This window comes from Acipenser ruthenus, chromosome 11, assembly GCF_902713425.1.
Source record: "Acipenser ruthenus chromosome 11, fAciRut3.2 maternal haplotype, whole genome shotgun sequence".
Taxonomy (NCBI): Eukaryota; Metazoa; Chordata; class Actinopteri; order Acipenseriformes; family Acipenseridae; genus Acipenser; species Acipenser ruthenus.
The window spans coordinates 33,583,317-33,607,502 of record NC_081199.1 but is presented as its reverse complement, the minus strand read 5'-3'; the positions used below and the strand labels follow the sequence as shown (position 1 = coordinate 33,607,502).

Below are 24,186 nucleotides of genomic sequence, written 5' to 3'. Positions count from 1 at the left end.
TCAGTAGTGTACTCCTGAGCTCTTAGCCATTCTAGACAAGTACAGTGTGATGTGTCCCTCCATTCATTTCCACAGGAAGTAATGTACTTGAAGATTTTCTCAAGTTTTATTCGGTGTGTAGTTCAGCGGTTTGTTTATTATTTAGTGTGAGCGTACAAACAATCTTTGGATAATTATTTTGCGATGCCCTCCTCAGAAGCTTCTTCAGGTAATTCCGGTACTAATTCAGGCTATTTTTTTGGCTGAGTCATTCCATGGTTTCACAGTAGTAGCGTATTAGTAATTAGAAAATGATAAAGTCATACTTTGTTCTACTGTTACTGAAAGAGTAAATGGTAATTCTTGTTTCAGAGTTACTACACAAGGTATTGCAGTGTAATCAAGAGAAATGTTTCTCAATTCACCTTTATATTCCTACAATTTATTCCTGGACTTTTAAGACCTAGGTTGGGCACAAGCAAATAATTTAGTTTAAAAACTCATGTTGTGTTTTTCCAGATATGATCCTAGATCAGCAAGAGTCCTTGGGACAGCTGGATGAGGAGGTCCGGAAGAAGGTGCGGGAAGCTCTTTTAAAGCAACATCACCACCAGAACCACAAGAAACTCAGCAACAGGATCCCCATTGTCCGATCATTTGCAGATATTGGCAAAAAACAATCTGAGCCTCATTCCATGGATAAAAATGGTGAGATTGGTTATTTACATACATTTCTTAGAAATTACAGTCCCAGATTTACAAGTATTCATGTTAGGTCAAAAATGGGTGAAAGGCAGAAATAGGAAACATAATTTAAAACAGGTATTGAGGAAACTGATACTGTTAAAGAGAAAGGCTAGCTTTTCCTATGAGATTTTGGACTCCAAGGACTAGTAACTAGAAAGCTGTTTAGCTCTTCATAACATTTTGTGATGGCATCTTTTTCGGAGAAAAAAAATCTGATTGTAGTAAAGAAACTATACGTGGTGTTTACCACTGTTTAAGCGTTCCTGCAACAAAAATGTATCATGTATTAATTAAAAATGACTTTCAGTGTTTCTGCATTGACTGTATATTTCATTTTCACTGCATTGTCCATGTTTTACCTTTTTCAGTCTGCTGCTCTGTCTCTCTTTTCTTGGTGTCTGTCTCGAATAGGCTCATCTCTGTGTACTGCCCTTTTATCCTCCCTATCGGGCTCATTTAAAGCCGGTCATAGAAGAGACAGGCAGGTTAATACCTGCTCTCCGTGGCCTATATGTTATTCTCAGTGTACCACCATCCCTTCTTCACACCAGTTATCATCCACTGCTCATCTTCCCTCTGCTAAACTGCAACACAGACACCAGACAAACAAACTCGACCCAATCCCTGAGGAAATCCCAGATATTCAACCTTCAGAAGTGGAAGATGACCCGGACACAGGCAACTTAAAGACCTGCTCCTTATAACTTTCAAAAACATAATTTATTGAGGTGGTATTCTAAAGTTACATTTCAAACTTACCAGGCGTCTGCAGCGAGTTAGTGGCTGCTTTTTAAACCCTTCAAACACATTCAGCTAGTGCATGAATCAAACCAGTGCTAGGCTTTACATTTCATATACTGTACTTTAGGCAGCAGATTACCACAGATTACTCAAACCAACACAATTTAAGGACGTGAGTTGATATCTTAGTTCAGTCACTGGGTTGTACTGTACATGCAAAGTCATGAATCCAGTCAGGCAAAGTCTGGAACCTAGCTCCTGCATAACCACAGCTAGACACATTAATTCTGTGACATACACATCTGCATTTATATTTTGTATATATACATTCATATTTGCAACCAAGATTTGTATTGTATTAGCATACTGTACAAAATATATTGTGGACCATTTGTGTCTTCAACAGTATCTTTAAATAGACATTTAGGGCAGTATCTTAAATAACTACTACTGTGGCCATTTAACGCAATGGCTTCACGTGACTGCATGATTAAAAAAAACAAACAAAAAAATTGCTGAAAAGGTTATCTGGCCAATCCTGTATTTATTTGTTTTAATAAATAAACAAGTTATAAGATGAAGCCAGATGAAGCCAGTTTCTTTCATAAACAGTTTTTGTGGTGAAGTGAACATGTTAATGACACCTTCTTAATAGTTTGTTGACATTCTTTCTATGAAAATTGTTCAGCGTTCCATTTCAATCGTGTTTTGAAACATTTTTAATCATACTCTTGGATTAAAGTTTTCAAATGGTTTGGAACGGATCATTTTTGTAGCCAGTAATTTTAACATTGTAAAAGATCTCAGAGCTCTTACAGTAAGCTACTGGCAACATTAAAAACAATTTTCACACAAATCACATCGACATGATAGTGACCTTTTCTTTATCAGAATATTTTAGGGAAAAAAAATGTGTACAGTATATCAAAAAAGATAATTTTAGAAATACGTGTTTAATAAAATGAAGAACAAAACAAGCTTGGGGACAGTTTTATCGAGGCCTCTGCGCAAAGTGAGCTTTCTGTTATTTTTGTGGAGGAAAAACAGTTCATGCTGCATTTCAGGTAACAGTTTAACCTAAGGTAAGCTCTCAAAAGATTGTTGCACTTTGATAAATCAGTCCCATAATAACCATTTAAGATTATTTTTTTTCTTTTTTTCTTTTTTAAACATAAGCACATTCTTTCAGATATCTGTCATCACCATTTCCTTGTTGTCCAATTGGTAAGTTACAGACCCACGATGGCTAACATAGTATGTGGCGATCCAGAGATTGGTAACCATGTAATGAATACATTTGAATATGAATACATAACACGTGTGTAGAATAAATAACTAATGTGAATAGATGCAAAATAATATCTACTGATTTCTAGTGGAGGTTTATAGATACTGATAGAGAAACCCCTTGACTAAAATTGCAATGCATATTTTGGTCTGTGTTATCCAAATAGTTATTACATATAAAAAAGACGTTACCTGTATGCTATTCTTTAGCATGACTACAAAACATGAACGCAATGCCAATATGATTTTACTTTTTAAAAAAAAAAGATTTATTTTGCTAATTCTATATTTACTTGAAACCCTGAATCAATGTACCGGTGTTGGTAATGGAAGAAACTAAATTAAACATTTAGACAAACGTATCAACAAGTAGTCTTTGTCATGCAAAACATCAAAATCCATTCAAGAAGACTGCCATTGTATTAAACATAATTACAAATATGATCAAATAGTGTTAACCGTTTCATTTATACAATCTAGAAACATTTTAGAAGGATCATTTCAGTAAATACATTTAAACACAATATTTTTTCAGTTGGCTTGCCACAAGATGATCATATGGTTCTTTTGAAATAATTTATAGCAGCACACATAATAGCGACACGTAACAGTACTGCAGTGCTATAGACTTGCCTGCACTTTCACATTCTCTGGAAATATTGAGAAGAAAATGGTACTATTTCATTTTACTGGTCACATTTTTTTAGGTTATTCACTGTTAATAACCAGCTTACTAACATGCCTCATTGTTTGTTAGTGCTTAAAATGTTTAGTTAATATAATGACTTTACCCAGTTGATGGTATCACTGAAATGAGTTTCAGTTTATTTAACCCTTTAAGGTAGACGAGACATATGTGTCACACAGAACTTTCTTATTTTTACAATGAAGTGAACAAAACAGAGTTTAAAATTTTCTGACAGTTTTGGTTTGGTCATCCAAATGGTCAGTTTCCTCGTGATACTTGAGTCATTTTCAAATGTATTTTACGAACTCCTTGTGTACCTTAGAGGTTAAAGGCATTTTAAAGACAGTAGTACTCTTTAAAGCTTTATAAATATGATAATTAACCATTTAATTAAACAATTGTTAACAATTTAGTAAGATAGGTGGTAACACTTAATAAACTAAAGGAAGTGGAGTGACCAGTAAAAGAAATCAAAATATATATATATATATATATATATTTTTTCTTACTTTGCCTGACTGGTGACAATGACTAATCTTTTAGTTTTTCAGTAGTTCATCAGTTTGTTTATCTTAAATTATAGACTTTTAGAATACCACTAAAAGCTTTTTTTGCAAACAGTATCCCACCAAAAAATGATTAAACTGGAATACAGTATAATAGAAATTATTTTTAGGGAACAAAATGTAAAGCGTTATTGTTTTAATATAGTATGATCTTAAAATGCAATCCTTTCACATCCACCAAGCAGCTTCATTAATCCATGACTCATTTTGTAAATATTAATTTAATTTAAACAAAAAATAAAGATTGCTTTCTGATTAATCATTGACAACTCTTTACCTATAATTCTTAGGTCTTGATTTAGTTTTACAAAATGGAAACTGCAATCATACTATTATAACATTTAAAGTGTGTGTGAACACTTTGGTGAGATTTGATATTGTGGAAATAGTATCATAAATGTTCATTTGTTTTTCTTTTTTTCTTTTTTGCTACATAAAAACAAAGCAACCAGTGTTTTTTTTCGATATATATTTGCATGGATACCACATTTCCCTAGTTTGCCCTGAATAAATGTTATTGTCACAAAGAGGGTTTAAAAATGACATGGCAACATGAAATCTGCAGTTGAGAATGCCCTTCGTTTGCAGAATGACCTGTACATTTTATACACATACTTTAAATGTTTAGCCCAGATGAACTGAAATTATAGTCTTTTTCACTAATTGCAAGTGGTAGTTTGGATTGCTTTTAAAACATTGTCACTATTCTAAAGGGAACTGTTTGGATTGAATACAGTGTTTTTACTGATTGGAATGAATAATTTGTATATTTTTCTATTCCATACATTTGGTGACAGCTGCCATTTGTATCTGCATTGATGAAATGATGACATTAGTCCAGTTGCATGGCATACTTATATATGTTTTTTATCTCGTGTGATATGTCATGCTGTCAACTTTGAACTAATGTCATGTTTGTATCGCAGTATTCAAGCAAATGAGTGCTGTACTTCATATTAAAGTCATCTGAAGCCCTTTTAAAATATGCTGTATGTGATTCCAGCATAGCTGTTTTAAAGGGGGTTGTCAATCTTAGCAATACCACCACATATTGGCACAGCTAGTGTAGTTATCTTGTCCAGTAAATAATAGACTTATATTTTAAAGAATGTCCTTTTCAGAACATTTTCAAAATGATTTTCCCCTAAACAAATAAACATGACAAACTAGCTGTAAAATGTCATTCAAGATTCTTTTTTTTTTTTCCTGAGGCTGTGGTTTGTTAAGATTCACAACCTACAGTGCTTATCCTCACTTCAGTGCTTGTTAATAAATAATTATAATACCTGATATCTTCATTGCATTGAGAATAATTGCAAAATATATATTTTTTAAACAGGTCAGATGGTTTCTCCACAATCTGTACTTGCCAATACGGAGGGCAGAGGTGATGTCAGCCGAGAAAATAGTACTGTTGATTTTAGTAAGGTGAGAAACATATGGACCTCTTTATTGTGAAAAGTGTACACACTAAATATATGTATGTACTAAATACATTTATTTATTCAAATAATTTTCTAGACATCTAGAGCTGAGACAGTGGAGGGGCTCATTCAGATTTACACACTGGTTGGTAGCTAGCAATACATTTAAAACACTACAAATTATTTTTAATAGTAAAGTCAGAATAAGCTGCCAATTGTATTATATATTGTGTTAGATTGTGTCAGTGCCCTTTATATGCAAAACAGAACTCTATTTGTGTTAAATATGAATTATAAGATTTAGTATTACAGTACCATGAGATGACACTTTGGTCACGCTTTATTTTTTTGGTTTATTAACTGTTAACAAACAGCTAATAAACATGTTAATGTACATTCATTTTCTGTTAACTGTTAGTTAATAATATATAATAGGCCAGCTAAAACTGCAAACACCAGAGCCCTATGAATGATCAATCAAACACCAGAGCCCTATGGATGATCAATCAAACACCAGAGCCCTATGGATGATCAATCAAACACCAGAGCCCTATGGATGATCAATCAAGCACCAGAGCCCTATGGATGATCAATCAAACACCAGAGCCCTATGGATGATCAATCAAACACCAGAGCCCTATGGATGATCAATACCCAGTCGATCATATGCTTGAAATCGGTTCAAATTGTTACTGTAGTAATGTTTAGCAAATTAAATCAGGTTTTTATTAACCCTAACCCTAAGTCTAACCCTAACCCATTAACCCATAGCTATAAATTAACAATGTTTGTTAACAGTTAACAAACTAAAATGTGGCCCTTAAAATAAAGCATGACCGCTAATTTAATCATAATAAAGGATTGTGACCTGTAGCTAAGACTACAATCATTTTAATAGAAATCATGTTCATAAAAAAGCTGAACAAAATAGTCTTGTGAATAAACTAAATCAAGCCTTTATGGGGAGAATTGACATTTATGTACAACTGATTATTTGTGCTGGCAGACAGAAAATAGATCAACTGTCTTATTGACTGGTGCTCAAAGATACATTTATTATCAACCATGTGAAGTCCTTTGAGAGGCTGTCAGTAGTTGTAATACTGTAGTCTAAAGCCTAAGCTTTCATAAATTGTTCTCGGTGTTGTTCTGATGTGTGTCACAGTAGCAGAAACAAGTTTAAAATGTACTTACAATTGTGATTCAAAAACATGAAACAATCTTTAATGAAGGCTGTAATGCTCTCTGCTAAAAGTTTTTATACAGATCTGTTTCCTGAATACACTTTTTTTTTTTTATTGGAGATTCATCCATTCATGTCAATACGCTATGCAAGAAATATGCGTGCTGTAGAGTGAAATGTAAGGTTCGGTAAAATAGATGAAATGCCATTTTCAATACTGATGGCTTACAGCAGTGTTAACTGAGGAGATATTATAGTAACAGGTACATTATGTTCCCAGCTACTCTACTGAATCTTATGCTCGATAATGTGACTTTACAGACTTGTTTTTGGTAATTGGGGTCAGTATTGCTTGCTTCATATTGACCCTCATTAGCACTCAGTGCATTATTCAAATTGGATGCCATGGTATAATTTGTATTGGGTATTTTTATTTTTTTTTGATAAAAAATAACTGCATCGTGTGTAATTGGTTCAGGCCATTCCATAACAACCAGCTCCAATGGTTACAAAAACATTTATTTGAAATGTTTATTCCCTTTGTTTCTTTGTTGGAAGAGGTTAACATTTCACTGCAGGTTGTATTTGAACATTAATCCTTGAAATGAAAAGCAATAGTCTCTAAATTTGAAACTGCAGAGTAAGCAAATCTGATCTGCATCAAGTTACAGGGATTTTAGAAAAGAGTGTGAATGCCTTACATTGAAACAGAATTAATTTCAGATTAAGATTTTGGGACTGCTAAATCTTTGGACGCGGGTTTGTTGAAGTGGTAACTATTTTCTCTTCAAGCTTTCTGAGGCTGATTGAATAACAGCCATGGCCTTGTGTCATTTAGAGTACAGTTGGCTGTGATGTTTTGAGGTCTTGACTGTCTCACGAGAGAAAACAGTTGTACACTACATTATTTTACGTACTTTTTAAACTGCGAGTAGGCTTCCAAAAATAACATGTCAAAAATGTTTATGTGGCTGTAATTACATATACAGTAACATATGATTCATTAATATATACGTCTCACCCATTTTTAGTAATCTCTATTCCTAACATTATTTCATCGTGAACAGATGACAATGTCTTTATCCCATACAAAAAAACAACTGCAAAACAAGGAAACATGGATCCATAGTAACATAATCTTATCATCTGATCAATGGTGACAGTGGATAAGAACTGATTCATCCAGTTTAGGGAGAAATATACAGTACTGTGCAAAAGTTTTAGGCAGGTGTGAAAAAATGCTGTAAAGTAAGAATGCTTTCAAAAATAGACATGTTAATAGATTATATTGATCAATTAACTAAATGCAAAGTGAGTGAACAGAAGAAAAATCTAAATCAAATCCATATTTGGTGTGACCACCCTTTGCCTTCAAAACAGCATCAATTCTTCTAGGTACACTTGCACAAAGTCAGGGATTTTGTAGGCATATAGTCAGGTGTATGATTAAACAATTATACCAAACAGGTGCTAATGATCATCAATTCAATATGTAGGTTGAAACACATTCATTAACTGAAACAGAAACAGCTGTGTAGGAGGAATAAAAGTGGGTGAGGAACAGCCAAACTCAGCTAACAAGGTGAGGTTGCTGAAGACAGTTTACTGTCAAAAGTCATACACCATGGCAAGACTGAGCACAGCAACAAGACACAAGGTAGTTATACTGCATCAGCAAGGTCTCTCCCAGGCAGAAATTTCAAGGCAGACAGGGGTTTCCAGATGTGCTATCCAAGCTCTTTTGAAGAAGCACAAAGAAACGGGCAACGTTGAGGACCGTAGACGCAGTGGTCGGCCAAGGAAACTTACTGCAGCAGATGAAAGACACATCATGCTTAGTTCCCTTCGCAATCAGAAGATGTCCAGCAGTGCCATCAGCTCAGAATTGGCAGAAAACAGTGGGACCCTGGTACACCCATCTACTGTCCGGAGAAGTCTGGTCAGAAGTGGCCTTCATGGAAGACTTGCAGCCAAAAAGCCATACCTCCAACGTGGAAACAAGGCCAAGCGACTCAACTATGCACGAAAACACAGGAACTGGGGTGCAGAAAAATGGCAGCAGGTGCTCTGGACTGATGAGTCAAAATTTGAAATATTTGGCTGTAGCAGAAGGCAGTTTGTTCGCCGAAGGGCAGGAGAGCGGTACACGAATGAGTGTCTGCAGGCAACAGTGAAGCATGGTGGAGGTTCCTTGCAAGTTTGGGGCTGCATTTCTGCAAATGGAGTTGGGGATTTGGTCAGAATTAATGGTCTCCTCAAGTACAGGCAAATACCATCAGGGAGGCATCTGATTGGCCCCAAACTTATTCTGCAGCATGACAATGACCCCAAACATACACGAAAGTCATTAAGAACTATCTTCAGGGTAAAGAAGAACAAGGAGTCCTGGAAGTGATGGTATGGCCCCCACAGAGCCCTGATCTCAACATCATCGAGTCTGTCTGGGATTACATGAAGAGAGAGAAGCAACTGAGGCTGCCTAAATCCACAGAAGAACTGTGGTTAGTTCTCCAAGATGTTTGGGCCAACCTACCTGCCGAGTTCCTTCAAAAACTGTGTGCAAGTGTACCTAGAAGAATTGATGCTGTTTTGAAGGCAAAGGGTGGTCACACCAAATATTGATTTGATGTAGATTTTTCTTCTGTTCACTCACTTTGCATTTTGTTAATTGATAAATATAAACTATTAACATGTCTATTTTTGAAAGCATTCTTACTTTACAGCATTTTTTCACACCTGCCTAAAACTTTTGCACAGTACTGTATATATGGTTACCTTTTGCTATATGAGTATATTGTACAATACAAAATGCATTCTATTGTATATATGCATCTAGGGTCACAATATGTTATTGTTATTGGTGTATGTTTGATTATGCAGATAATCTTGGAATTCTTATTTTTAAAGAGTAGGTTATACAATTGTTTCATTTTATATATACTACGTTTCTGGGATCTCATCACCCTGAAATGCTGGTATATAACAAATTAAGGCTGAGTAGATTCTCTTATCTTTAAGCTCTCAGTCAGTGTACTGTTATCAAAGCCATCCGGGGCAGTGCTATTCTGTTCCTCCAGTGTTCTGGCTGACATGTATGGCAAACTATTAGTTTTGACGCAGTGCAGATCAGTGAGGCAGGAGCAGAATACCAATTAGATTAGGAGAGCTGGGGCCTGCTTTAGAAGAGCTGCATGCTGTAAAAAGGAATGTGATGAGCTTTTCTTTTTTCTAGCATTTCTTGTTTTGAGATTTATTTATTTTTTACATAACTACAAACATACATCTTTTTTGCTTTGGAATTTTTCTTATTAAGCATGAAAAATAAACTTAAAACTGAAGGGACAGTAATGTATTATCTTACCTGAATTCTACCCTCCGGTCAACAGTGCACTTATTTATATCTTGGTATCTCCCTTGCGTTTTCAGTTTGTGTGAACATATACCAGCCACTAATGAGTCCTGGTTCTCTGCTTTGAATAAGATCTGCTTGTTTCTTTGTCCCAGATTCCTACTAGAATGTGAGGTTGTAGTGCACGTTTCAGTTCACTTCTTAATACATGTATAATGCATTCAGTGCACCAAAACAGGACCAACAGCCATATGAATGAAAGAGGGGTGCTAAATTAGATGCAATGAGCTTTGGGCATAATTGCACGTTGAAAGGCATTGGATCCCCACATAGTTGCTCCAAAAACATTTTTAAAATCTGCAACGTTGAGCAGTGAAATCTGTCAGGTAGCGACTATAGGGAAGAGGGTTGTAAGCATTACAGAGGGTACTACCATAAAGGCTTAATGTTCTCCAGTGGTGCAGTGTGTCAACCATTGTTCACCATTGTGTACTAAAGCTACCTGCCAAGTCTAATTGCTAAATACCAAATACATGACTTGATCTCAGGCATATCCATGGCTAGCAGTGAAGATAAATACCACTCAGTTCAGCGTTTACTGTATGGCCTCATTACTTTCTAAATGTTGCATATTGGGGCAGGGGCGAGTCTTTGATCCTTTGGTAATTGAACACTTGTATGAACACTAAGTAACCATTAGGCAACATGACAGTCGACCCAGTGCTTCATGGTGATGTTAGGTAGTTACTGTATGACATTTTACTTGTTTGCTTGAAATTAGCTTGCTATCAATGACCTGATTATGATGATAATAAATGACATAAAAATCACCCAATATTGGTTTAAGAGTCACCCTCTAAACTACTCTAAACATTTAAGATTATTGTATTTTTACAACATTACGTTTTAAGTAAGATATGTGTTCTCTTTTTTTGTAGGTTGACCTGCACTTTATGAAAAAGATTCCTCCAGGGGCTGAAGCTTCGAATATTTTAGTTGGCGAACTTGAATGTTTAAATTGCCCTGTAGTTGCATTTGTCCGATTGTCTCCTGCAGTCCTTCTTTCAGGACTGGCTGAAGTTCCCATTCCAACAAGGTGAGTTTTGCTATTCCATGTTTAAACTGGATTCCATAGTGTCAATATATTCATAAAGTAAATGTTCTACAATATCGGAAAAAATGTTGCCACAGAAACCAAATGTGGTAAGCTGTGTTTTACAATATGTAGCACTTTGGAATGTCATTTATGTTTCTATAGCCCTGCAACTTTTAAAAAGAAATATATTATTTACAGGATACTAGTTTAAGAAGATGGAAACCTGAATCTTTAGTGATAACATTGCTAGAAACTCTATAATGTGGAGAACCTAAGGAGCTTATACTGTCACTACCGGTGGAGATATTCCAATAAGCCCTTATCTGTTTCTTTTAATTTATCTTTATAGTCAATAGATATCATGATGCAGAGACTTCCCTTAGGGAAAAGAAAAGGTTGCAGAAATGTGTGTGTTATGGGCTTGGGATCAAATGCAGCTCACACCCACACCCACAACCCCCTTGGAGTAATCTCTCTCTGAACCCACAGACAGAATGGTTGTACTATCTTGCCAGTCTTACATAATAGGAGCGTTCCAGGCAGATTTAATGAGGCTGAAGCAGACAGGAATGAGTGCAATGTACACAAGGATAGTAGAGGGGTGGAAGAGTAAAATAAACCATATAGATATTTATCCTTACTGCTGTATTCTATTCAAGGTTCTTGTTTATTCTACTGGGGCCACTTGGAAAAGGTCAGCAATACCATGAGATTGGCAGGTCGATTGCAACTCTAATGACTGATGAGGTAATTGCAACGATTACATTTTGTATGATCTGAAGTCAGATGTAACCTAGCAACTAGTGCTAGTAGTTGTTGATTTCTAAATTCTGGCTACATGTGTTTTGTTGGCGAAATCCGGTACAAAACTAGCTTGTTAAGATTGTATTATTAAACTTTAATTTTAATAGACCTTTTAACTTAGCATCAAACAAAATAAAAATAATTGCCATGATACTCTTTAAGGGAAAGTCAAGTCTGATATAAGCCCCAACAAAATAGATAATAAGATTTTCTTATTAAAACCTTTGTCATTTTATTTGGGCAGATATTGGCAATGTAGCTGTAGCAGGTTACTCTTACAGTTGTCTCCACAGGTAGCTTTTCAGGTCTAGCCCTGATCCACCATAAAAACCATAGAGAATTCCCTTTTCTAATAAGGACAACATATTAACAAATCGTTAGATTTAACTTCCTGTGTCCTGACCTGATCACAAGGGAGGCAGTGTTGCCAACTTAGTGATTTTGTCGCTAGATCTAGCGACTTTTGGGTTTCCTTAGCGACAAAAACATTGTCAAAGCGTCTAGCGACAAATCTAGTGACTTTCACTGCCGACAACGGGGATTTTCAGAGAAAGAAGTCGCCAAATTGTATCATCACAACATCAGTCACAATCAGTTCGATACACCACACTTCTCTCATCCTGAAGTAGTACAGTGGTGGCGTTCTTGTAGCGCAGATTTCCGCAGTTCTGCACAGATCTGCAGTTCTGGACAACAACACTGAAGGGAGGTTTGTTGGCAGTGCCTTCGAGAAGCAAACATCTTTGAAACTCTTGAGAGGCAGGTTGCACTTTGTGAGAAAAGGAGATTCTTTTGCGTCGTAATGGGCAATCAGAACTGCTCTGGGGTCTGCCCAGGATGACATCACCCTAACCTGCCTGTAGAGGACACTGGTTTGGCTGTGTTTGACTCAAGCCTCTGAGGATTATTTGGTTTGCTGATGAAACTTTGTTAACTCCCCAGGAGTCTTTTAGATGTTCTGAAACGACACTGAAGCAGTTCTCGTACCTGACTTTGTAACAGGTCTGAGTGGATGAGATTCAGAGATTCAGTTTATGACCTGTGTAGGAAGTTATCTGATGTGTGCAATGCTTTTCATGGGGTTGCATGCAGCTGTGATTAATTGGCACAAGATTCTTGATGCTGTAACAAGATGATTAATTTACATATTGAGCTGCCTTTGCAAAGTGTGAAACTGTTAATATAGTACAGGCTGTACTTTCAGTTCTGCAAGGGAAATAGTCGAGTGTTCTCGAATTTTAGGTTGACCATGGCTCAGCTGCTTGGTGCCAATATTAACTATTAACATAGAGCATGGGATAGACAAGTATTTACTGATGTCAGCTGGTACAATCAGATACATTTAGGTGCAATATTGAGCTAAACTTTCAAGCTACAATATTGAATGTATGTGTAATATTAAACATTTATTCATAAAAATACCTTGTTTTTATATATTTATCTCTTATCTTTTAAAACTGGATTTTTTTTAAAACATCTCTTTTCAGTAAAAAGCCTAAACTAATGTTATCACAGTTTGTTATCTTCAGCCTGGATGAAGAGGGTTTTAAAAATCTGCTTTATCAGTAGAATTATGTTTTCTGATAATGAAGTCACGTCTTTGGTTTATCAAGTGAACTCAAGGCTGCGTGCAGATGTTGAGCGTGTTAGTGCCACTGTGCTGGCTACAATGTTCTTTTCATGAAAGGCAAAGTGGTTCCTTTCTTCTTCATTTGTTGACAAATCCAAACCAAACTACAACTGCTCATAAAATAACTGCTTTTCACAATCTGGGCACATTTCCAGATCTGAAGTTTTGACTTGCTGCCAATTTAACAAATAAGAGCAATCAAAATGCAAAGCAGAATTCATATTTTAAAAGCAGTTTTTTGGGGGGGTTTTTTACACTGTATGTCTGTAACTGTTTGTTTTTGTGCATGGGAACTGGGACGATATTCAAATTCTGTGTTTACGATGTCATTCCAAAACTAAGAAAGAGGTTCTAAAGTAAGTATTTCGGAGCCATGCAGTACTACTTGTTTTTTGTACACTATTACAATGATGCAGCCAAATGAATGGATGGGTTTTGATGAAGTGACAAATATAACTCTGCAACTATGCAAATTCAAATTTTCCCATGTACTACAGGTTTTCCATGATGTTGCATACAAAGCCAAAGATCGCAATGACTTGGGTGCTGGAATAGATGAATTTCTTGATCAAGTGACTGTGCTCCCACCAGGGGAGTGGGACCCAACAATCAGAATAGAGCCACCAAAAAATGTACCCTCTCAGGTATTTAACAATTAATTATATCTTCAAAAGTGTTATTTATTCGTGGTGGTTTTTCAGCTTTTATTTCAGTGCTTAAATTACATCAGTAATGAGAAAAACACGTTACAAAAATAGAACAGAAAAATAACAACAACAAAAAACATCAGGCGTTTAATTAAAAAGTTAATCTTAGTTGAATTTTGAGGTTGGAACTTAAAAGGGTGAAAACTATATTACCTTTTGAAATAAATATAAAGAGCTTTGAAAATTGCCCCTAATATTATGTGTATAGTTATACAATAATTGAATGAATGTAGATCTGTAGGGAAGCCACAATAAACCATTGAAAAGGCTGAGACGACTGATCTCAGCTCCCACATTTTCAGTGAAACCTGAAGGATGTCTATACACTGTAATGTGCAAACTGGACATTTTTGTAATGCAAAACAGATTTATTTTTATTTTTATAAATCCCCACTATTTTGCCATTAACAAAGCTGTAGTACCCTCTAAAGAGTCAGTTATTAATTGACAGTAGACGCACAATCCACAATTTAATGTGTTTTGTAAAACAGGAGAAACGTAAGATTCCTGCAGTTCCAAATGGCACAGCTGCACTGGGTGAAGAACCAGAGGTCGGAGGTCATGGAGGGCCAGAGCTGGAGCGAACTGGAATGTAGGTGACCATTTCAAGGATATTCACTCTGGAACATCAGACACTCTACAGTCAGAAGTGCTTTGTGATTCTCTTGTTCCATTGCTGTTTGAAATACTGAAAAACATTAATGGGAGGGGGAGATATTTGTTTTAATTGACTATTGATTAAACCATAATACCTGACACACAAGGATTTGCCCAACTGATTTATAACAATAAAATATATCACCTGCTGAATCTGTGAGTTGACAATTGATGGCATCTAAACAGATTTATTCATCTGTGTTATCTGAAAAAAAAAAGGCTTCTAACTGCATCCATGCAAGTATTAACAAAATATGTCTAGACTGGTTTGTTATGGCCATTTGAATCTTTACACAGATTTGTTCTAGTTTTGTTTTCATTTTCCAGGCAGATTACATTAAGAGGTGTGCGTCTAACATACAGTATGCACATTAGAAAATGACTTTATTTCACATTTTCTTAGTATTTAGCTTTCCTAATGCTAACTGCAAACCAGACTTTCAGGTATTAATATTGTACATGCCTTAACATCTCTTAAACATGGTGGAATATGAAGACTTTGCAGGATAGCATTTTCAACTTTTGTTACTTTGCCAACATCTGTTCTATGCATAGACAGTTCCCTTTAAGTTCACATCCAATTAATTTGGCTGGATTGTGACTGTTTGGGCCATTATTTGAATGCCTTGTTTTCTTGGTTGTAGGATATTTGGCGGGCTCTATTTCGATATCAAAAGAAAAGTGCCACATTACTTGTCTGACTACACTGATGCCTTCAGTCTTCAGTGCTTGGCTTCATTCCTCTTTCTGTACTGTGCTTGTATGTCACCTGTAATCACGTTCGGCGGGCTACTGGGAGAAGCAACTGAAGGTCGCATAGTAAGTATTTTCTCACACTTTTCTGAAAAAACTAAGAGATATTGGGGTTAACTAACAGAATGATTGAACTTATTTGTGACAAATCTGCTTATTTTAATTACTTTAAAAACAGTAATATTTAGATCAATAGACCCCAGTATTTTAAAAAAGGAAAGTTCGCTGTATGCTGTCCATTCATTTTTGTATTTCTTTTTTTCAGAGTGCTATTGAATCATTATTTGGAGCCTCCATGACTGGAATAGCCTACTCTTTGTTTGCCGGGCAGCCCCTCACAATATTAGGCAGTACTGGGCCGGTCTTAGTGTTTGAAAAGATATTGTTCAAATTCTGCAAGTAAGTCTATTGCACTACAACTACAAAATAAATAATATTCAGTGGAGGATATTGAATATGCCATACTGTACATTTCAAGTTTCAATAAAGAAATGGTCATATTTGTTTTTTTTAATTTACCATAGCATGGAAAAAGCCTAGAAAGAACAGACCATTGCAATGATGCAGTTTCTTTGAAAGTACATATCCCTAAAGTGTTGTATTTATTATTACTTCTGCAGAGAATATGACTTGTCCTACCTCTCACTGAGATCATGCATAGGACTCTGGACCGCATTTCTTTGCATTGTCCTCGTTGCCACAGATGCAAGTTCTCTGGTGTGTTACATAACCCGTTTCACTGAAGAAGCTTTTGCTTCCCTTATCTGTATTATATTCATTTATGAGGCCCTAGAGAAGTTGATTCACCTTGGTGAAACGTATCCATTCAACATGAACAACAAATTGGAGACGCTTACACAATATTCGTAAGTAAAAATGGCTACCGTTTTAGCTCTAATACAAATGTGACATACCCTGTAAAATGTATTCCCTGTATTATGTAAAACCAAGCTTGCCTGTAATTGGTATCTGCTTTTTCCTGCAGATGCGTATGTACTGAGCCAACAAACCCAAGTAATAATACTCTGGAGTACTGGGACTCGCAAAACATCACTGTGTCAGATGTAACTTGGGGGTCTCTAGATGTGCATGTAAGTGTTAAATGCATTAAATAACATTGTGTCATCAATGCACAGACCAATTATATATGTTTTTGTGTTATATAATGAAATTGGACTCTTCAAGCTTTCACCTTTTAAAAGGTTTAACCAGCATATTAAAAAGAAGTCAGTGCTGCTCTAGTTAATGCTTTCATTGTTTTTACTGTTAGTCATCCACTTCTTAGTATGGCTAATCAAGGAGTATTGTAGTATTGAACTTCAGGAAAGTATTACAGCACTATTACAAAAAAAGTTTCAGGTAACCGAAGAAGTACATAGAAAATCTGGTTTCAGCTATTAACAAATTAACTGGCATCTACAGAAAGAGCAGTATAGAAGTAAAATGTAGAGATTTGAAAATACAATTAAATGCTGTACTTTTCTGAATAACAAGCAACAGAAACATAAATATGATTATCTAAATCATTTTTAATCTGGACTGTATTTTTTGGGTATACATGCCATGTACTCCTGTTGAATGTAATAATACATTCAGAATGAAATGCAAGTTTATTCAAATTATTTTTGGTTTAACACGGGGTCTTCTTTTAATTAGGGCACTACCACACTGTTTCCAACATGACATAGTAATGAGTAAAAAGGCAGATGCAAACTAAGAATATTGCCTGTGGCTGTTCAGGTTGTCTTGTTGTTTTAAAAGAAGGCAAGAAAAATACTGTACATGTTATACATATACGGCCAAAAGTTTTGCATCACCATATAGAATTATTATTAGTTTATTTAGCAGGCGCCTTTATCCAAGGCGACTTACAGAGACTAGGGTGTGTGAACTATGCATCAGCTGCAGAGTCACTTACAATTACATCTCACCTGAAAGACAGAGTACAAGGAGGTTAAGTGCCTTGCTTAGGGTCACACAATGAGTAAGTAGCTGAGGTGGGATTTGAACCAGAGACCTCCTGGTTACAAGCCCTTTTCTTTAACCACTGGACCACACAGCCTCAATTACACAGTTTGCTTCATAGCGTTGAATTAAACCTGGTGAATAATGTTACATTACCATATTGAATTACATACCGCTTTGTAGTTTTCCATATACTTAACAAAAAACGGACAAAAATCTAAAAAATTTGACATTTCAAAATGTCTAACTACTATTATGTCTTCCGGTAGACTTTTGCGATACCATTTTTGTAGTTTCTTTGATAACATGTTAAATAATAGATCTAAATGATGTTTGTATAGCTGTACATGGGGTATTTGGTAGGGGGCGGGGGTATTTGGTAGGGGGCAGGGGTATTTGGTAGGGGGCAGGGGTATTTGGTAGGGGGCAGGGGAATGGGGGCTGTGCTTGTTGCAAAACAGCATGTACACCCAGATGGAACCAGACAACAAGAAGAGATTAACGATATGCGGGATGGATTATGATGGATTAGTAATACAAAATAATTATCATAAAAAATAAAACATCCATTAAATGCCCTTTTAGGTGCCCTGTAGGCTAGTGATAGAGACAATCTGCACTGAAAGCGTCTTGTTCACTTTGGCAGACAGCAGAGGTGATTGCAGGTCAACCTGTCAGGTATTCACGAGAATGGGGGCATAACCCGTTAGTTTGGGCCTCATTGAGGAGTTTGGCTCACTGAATTGACAGACAGAAGAAAGTCCTTAAACTCATTTCTGTCCCCTCTTAATAATATGTCAAAGTGAGGGTGAGGCAGGGATACAGGCTGTTTTTTGGTGTTTGTTTTACAAGTTATATAAGACACATAAATGCTTTCAGAGGAGCCAAGAGTAGAAACCCAATTCAATTCGCTACACCACCAAAAAAAGGAGACATTATGGGAAGATATTCATTGATGTTCAAATAAATATAGAAACTCATTGTTATTATTACTTAGCTACACAGAGGTCGAGATTTACAGCCTCTGTCTTTTCAAAATAGTGACAATCTGTGCAGCATGCAACAACATTTGTTGGAACATGAATAATGCAGTAAACATGAGATATAGAAAATAAACACTAAAATCCCCAACTGGACTATAGGAGAAGTAATAAATTACACAGAGGATAACATCATTGTATTTTTTATTCCCTCCAGAGTCTATGAAGGTATTTTTGTTTTTGTCGACAGTAGTGTAAGTGGTCTAGGTAAATCTAGGTTAAGGACAGAACTGCAGCCTAAATCGAACAAAGAACTGTACAAATGTCCTGCAAGATACTGAACAAAAGAGATTTGCTTGTGAGAAAGTAACACATAATGTAGCCTGGTGGGACTGTTTGAATGAGAACAAATTCAATAATACACAAAAGTAGGTCATTGCCATGTGGGGGGGGGGGGGGTAGATTTTGCATTATGATGATGGATAGACCTGTACTTTGTACACATTGACCTGCAATAACATTACCCTTTGTTGAACCTACTCCATTAAAATGTATGCTCAGAATATTGTTTGTTTCTTTCTCATAGGCATGCATAGAGAAACATGGAGAGTTTCTCGGAAATGCTTGTGGGCCCCATGGTCCTTACGTCCCAGACGTTCTCTTCTGGTGTGTTGTCCTCTTTTTCTCGACAGTCATAATGTCTGCCTTTCTAAAGGATTTCAAGACCAGCCGCTATTTCCCCACTAAGGTATACTAAATATTATGCATCTTTTAAAAGCGCAGATTATACTTGATTATATCTATCGTAATTATATCTACAGTAATAATGTATAAAATAATTTAGTTATTATTAAACATACCATTGAAGGTTCTGGAAGGACACTGATCCTCCTGCAAATCCAAGTAAATCAGCCTGCCCTTAGAAAGGTTTCCCATAAAATAAAGTGTAATAAAGCACAGTGAAAGCATGGCTAAGCATAAGTAAGCATTGTAGAGAATAGTGTACATATACCATACACAAATACTGTGGTCAATTTTATAAGGGTGTAGACAATAGCTATAGAATGCTACTGCCCCCTAGTGAACATTTTCAGGTAGACAAGCCAGTATTTCCTTTCATTGTTAAGCTTATTGTGCCTTCATTTTTTTTTGTATTAATACTGGTTAAGTGCAGTGTTTATATTTAAAAAATGGCCTTTCTGTTTCTCCAGGTGCGGTCAATTATCAGTGACTTTGCTGTATTTATCACCATCTTGACTATGGTTTTAGTTGACTATGGCCTTGGGATACCATCACCGAAACTTCAGGTTCCCAACGAATTCAAGGTATACATTACATTATGTTATTAGAATAAGGAAGGCAACATGGTCATGACTATTGTTATTTTAGGCCTGCTTCTGTGTTTTTGACTAGAAACAAACAACAATCGACCAACAAACCCAACTGTGATACAGTGACAGTGAAAGCAAATCAATTGATATTCAAACAAATTCAAGTGAAGCTCTACAAAATGTAAAGAGTAGTATTATCCTAATTTAAGGCTTTGCACATACTCTGCAAGGCGGTATTGCTATCGTTGCTGTTATGCAGATCACTAATATTCCACAATGTGTTTTTAATTGTGATTTGATCTTTTTCAGCCTACCAGAGATGACCGAGGCTGGCTTATTAACCCACTGGGTCGTAATCCATGGTGGACTGCACTGGTGTCTGTGATTCCCGCTTTGCTGTGCACTATTTTAATCTTTATGGACCAGCAGATTACAGCAGTCATCATAAACAGAAAGGAACACAAACTAAAGGTATTTAATATACATATCCAGTATTTCCTAGTTTTAAGTGTACTGTATGTACCTGTATGTGTGTGTATACAGTAAGTCATGGAAAAGTCACTGTTGAAAAATATGTTCATAGAAATATATATTTAGCAGTATTTAAAAACACCTTATTTTTTAAATTATTTTGATGCAAGCCCCTTATTACAAAAAAGGGGTGTGGGGGTGCTTGTCCACCTATTTCTGGTTTAATAGAAAAAGTTTGATAGAAAAAGTAGCATTATAGCTAGATATTTCTGAATAAATGTACCTCTTTGTGTATCAGTGCATCTTTTGTGACTGATGATTATAAAATCACGGCAGTCTGTATGCAGCAATAAAAGCAGAAAACAATGCACTGTATTGTATCCTGTAATGACAGTCTATATATTTAATTTTTATTCCAGTTTTTTATAGTTTTACAGATTTAGGTTTAAAAGTCTATTTAGCTAGATAGTTGTATTTACAGTATGAGGGTAGTGTTTGATAGCTGTCCCCAGAACCCCCTTGTGAATGAGTTAGTGCATCTCAAAAGGGACTTAAGTGAAAAACATGTTTCTTTTGAAACAGAAAGGCTGTGGGTACCACCTCGATTTGCTGATAGTGGGAATCATGCTGGGAGTGTGCTCCATTATGGGATTGCCTTGGTTTGTGGCTGCCACTGTTCTCTCCATATCCCATGTGAACAGCCTCAAATTGGAATCCGAATGTTCAGCCCCAGGGGAGCAACCCAAATTCCTGGGAATTCGGGAACAGAGGTTCACTGGGTTGATGATCTTTGTGCTTATGGGCTCATCTGTGTTCATGACCTCAGTGCTGAAGGTAAGATTTCTCTTGGGTTGGAGGTCTTGTTTAAAAGATGTGAGGTGAGAAATCCTGGTGTCGTTGGCACTGTTGTTCTTAGCTTTTAAGACTACAGAATTATATGACCATTGGATTCTTTCTTCCATTCTCTTTCACTGGGATTCATGGATGGCTGTGATGCTGTAACTATGTGGATGAACAATCATCACAAATGGTCCATAGCGACAGCAGCCAGAGTGGAAGCAACACAAATATTCAATTATATAGACCAAAAAAAAATCATCTAATAAATTTAGCATTACAGACTTTATTTGACGTCCATTTTACCTGCCAACACCTGTGCTACATGTATCGGAACCCCATCTGAAACATGAAACTGTTTGCTGCACATATCCTGCTGCAGTTTTTGGTGGGGTCTGGTGGGATCCTTATACATGCTGCACAGGAATTGAAACTACAGTGAACAAAAGAAAAGTTAGCGAACTTTCAAGAAAGTTGTCACTCAAACGAGAGCTAAGAAAGAAAGACTTTACCCACTAAAGCACCTTGTGAAATTGTTCAAAATAGTCTGCAGGAAACATATTTAAAGTTTAAAAAAGGTATTTCCAAGATTCATCCTGATATGTGGTACTTGTCCTAAAAGCATTTAAAACAGGGAAATGATATTCCAAGTATTACATCAGCCAAAACAGATGTTCTAAATATACTGCAGATGGATGTATCACAGCGTAAATAATGAACTGTTTTTTCTTTCCCAGTTTATTCCAATGCCTGTGCTGTATGGAGTGTTCCTTTACATGGGAGCATCATCATTAAGAGGCATTCAGGTAACTGCATATCTTAAGTGATGAAAATACTGGATCTGCTCCGTCTTGTGCAGTCTGCATCTTCAGTGTATATCACTACACAATTCATAACAACTGAAAGACCAAAGCTGGGAAACGCTTATTTTAAGTAATATGATAATCAAGTAAAAAAACGTTTTTGTTTGAACTTTATTTTTCTTCTTTTGTGAAGTATTTTCCTATGAACCTTTTGTTTTGTTTTTTAAATCAGCTTGTGAATTATTTTACAGTTCTTTGATCGTTTAAAACTCTTTGGGATGCCAGCCAAGCACCAGCCGGATTTCATCTACCTGCGGCATGTTCCTTTGAGGAAAGTCCATCTCTTCACTATAATCCAGCTCAGTTGTCTGGTCCTGCTTTGGGTGATAAAGACATCAAGGGCTGCAATCGTCTTTCCAATGATGGTACATATTTTAAATCAATTACTAAAATAACCTGAACGAGCAAAAGTTAGAATTGTAAGGTATCACTTTAATTGGGTAAGGTTTACCTTTTAACCTTTTGATTCTCCACTATTTATGTATACAGTGATAAGATTTCAGTATATATTATACAGTGTATGTTTAAAGTGACTTACAGAAATATTAATTTTGTTTATTTTTTTTTTCTCCTAGGTGTTAGCACTGGTGTTTATTCGAAAACTGATGGACTGTTTTTTCACAAAGCGAGAACTGAGCTGGCTGGATGACTTAATGCCAGAGAGTAAGAAAAAGAAATTAGATGATGCAGAACGAGAGGTAATTTTGTGTCATATGCTATACATAAATATGTTCAAGGAAAATACAGCTTTTGTATAGTGCTTATGGTCAGCAGTAAGGCTGCATGTCTGTTTTTTTTTCCTTTCAAAGGGAATCCACTAACTCCTTTGCATATAAACACTACTTCCTGTATATGCAGTGTCTGATCGAGATTCAGGATTGGCAGCTATGATAATGTTGGACTAACTGTTCTGTTTAGGAAGAACAAAGTATGCTGGCAATGGAAGACGAGGGAATAATCCACTTGCCATTGGAAGGAAATTACAAGTAAGACAAGCTGTACTTTAAAGTATAATAGTAGTAATTTGTAGATAAGAATGTCATATTCACACAAGAGATTAAGCAAATGTCAAGGTTTTTACACCAGAGCAACTTTTTCAAAATAAAGTACATGTAGAATTTGTGCATGTTCTGGATATAAAGTGGAACTGTACAGAGAATACAAGTTGGGAAAGGGTAGTGATCAGGTCACTGGCTCCTTATTGTTGTTGGGCTTCAAAATGAATCAACCTGTGATTTTTACTCAGGGTGGCTCCCACCACCTCCCCCATTGTTAGTAAACTACAGTACATAGTCTGTTTTGGTATTTTTGGCAGAAATAATGACTTGCTTTAAATGCTATTTTTATTTTTTCAGGGAAGATCCTGCAATGGTTAACATTTCCGATGAAATGGACAAAACGTCTGTGTGGAAGACTCTCACCATGAACACAGAAAACACAAAAAACAAAGACGTGTCCTCTAAAAGGTTTTGAATTTGATTATTTCATTCATTTATTTGGAAGAAATGCAGTACAAATAATCAAATTACCAGGCTGAGTAAAGGGTATAATTTGGAAATATATACAGCTGATGCATTTTATAATAAGACAATTTTTTAAATGGATATTCAAATTTATGAGACAGCCCAGCCCAGCTCTGACCCTGAGCTGTGCATCTCAATAGCCATGGAGTAGTAAAGTATATATACTCAATTCAATGAATTAAAAATATAAAATATAAAATATATAAATATATAAATATAAATAAGTATATATGCGCTATGGCTAAGGACTAAAGAAAGATAAGCAGCTGTGCCTTTAAACAGTTTATGTGACTCAGTGTATCAATAAATAATTGCGCAGCATTCAAATTACATTTCTATCATATAAAATATTTAATTTTGATTTACTACACATTTCTATGCAATTCTATCTGTAGGGAGAGAAAACATTTGAGCCGTAAGGGAATATAATACTTAACTGATGTCATTATAATTAAGGCTCTAACGGCTTAAATGTTTAAAAAGTAAAGAAAGATACAAATATCGAAACAGCACTGTATTTTACTAAAACTTTAACCAACAAAGTACTGTTTTATGAGTATCTTGAATTTATTTTCATATTTTTTGCAGTATCTGGATGCATTGTA

The 24,186-nt window shown here is 35.9% G+C and overlaps 1 protein-coding gene across 7 annotated transcripts in view; it reads left to right on the top strand.

Moving 5' to 3' along the window:
* LOC117426668 (sodium-driven chloride bicarbonate exchanger-like) overlaps positions 1-24,186 on the top strand; it is a 49,696-nt gene that overhangs the window by 21,290 nt on the left and 4,220 nt on the right. For 4 of the 7 annotated variants that reach the window (XM_059033743.1, XM_059033742.1, XM_059033746.1 and 1 more), the window contains 20 exons: positions 499-687; positions 2,644-2,691; positions 5,348-5,436; positions 10,903-11,060; positions 11,720-11,807; positions 13,992-14,138; positions 14,693-14,793; positions 15,503-15,677; positions 15,877-16,010; positions 16,232-16,477; positions 16,597-16,702; positions 19,143-19,304; positions 19,768-19,881; positions 20,197-20,358; positions 20,941-21,192; positions 21,933-22,001; positions 22,250-22,423; positions 22,634-22,756; positions 22,977-23,044; positions 23,414-23,524. In XM_059033743.1, the coding sequence (XP_058889726.1) occupies positions 499-687; positions 2,644-2,691; positions 5,348-5,436; positions 10,903-11,060; positions 11,720-11,807; positions 13,992-14,138; positions 14,693-14,793; positions 15,503-15,677; positions 15,877-16,010; positions 16,232-16,477; positions 16,597-16,702; positions 19,143-19,304; positions 19,768-19,881; positions 20,197-20,358; positions 20,941-21,192; positions 21,933-22,001; positions 22,250-22,423; positions 22,634-22,756; positions 22,977-23,044; positions 23,414-23,524 (2,716 nt within the window). Of the gene's footprint in view, positions 1-498; positions 688-2,643; positions 2,692-5,347; positions 5,437-10,902; positions 11,061-11,719; positions 11,808-13,991; positions 14,139-14,692; positions 14,794-15,502; positions 15,678-15,876; positions 16,011-16,231; positions 16,478-16,596; positions 16,703-19,142; positions 19,305-19,767; positions 19,882-20,196; positions 20,359-20,940; positions 21,193-21,932; positions 22,002-22,249; positions 22,424-22,633; positions 22,757-22,867; positions 23,045-23,413; positions 23,525-24,186 lie in introns of those variants that run through there. The other 3 variants (XM_034044537.3, XM_034044539.3, XM_059033747.1) reach the window with 2 other exon arrangements.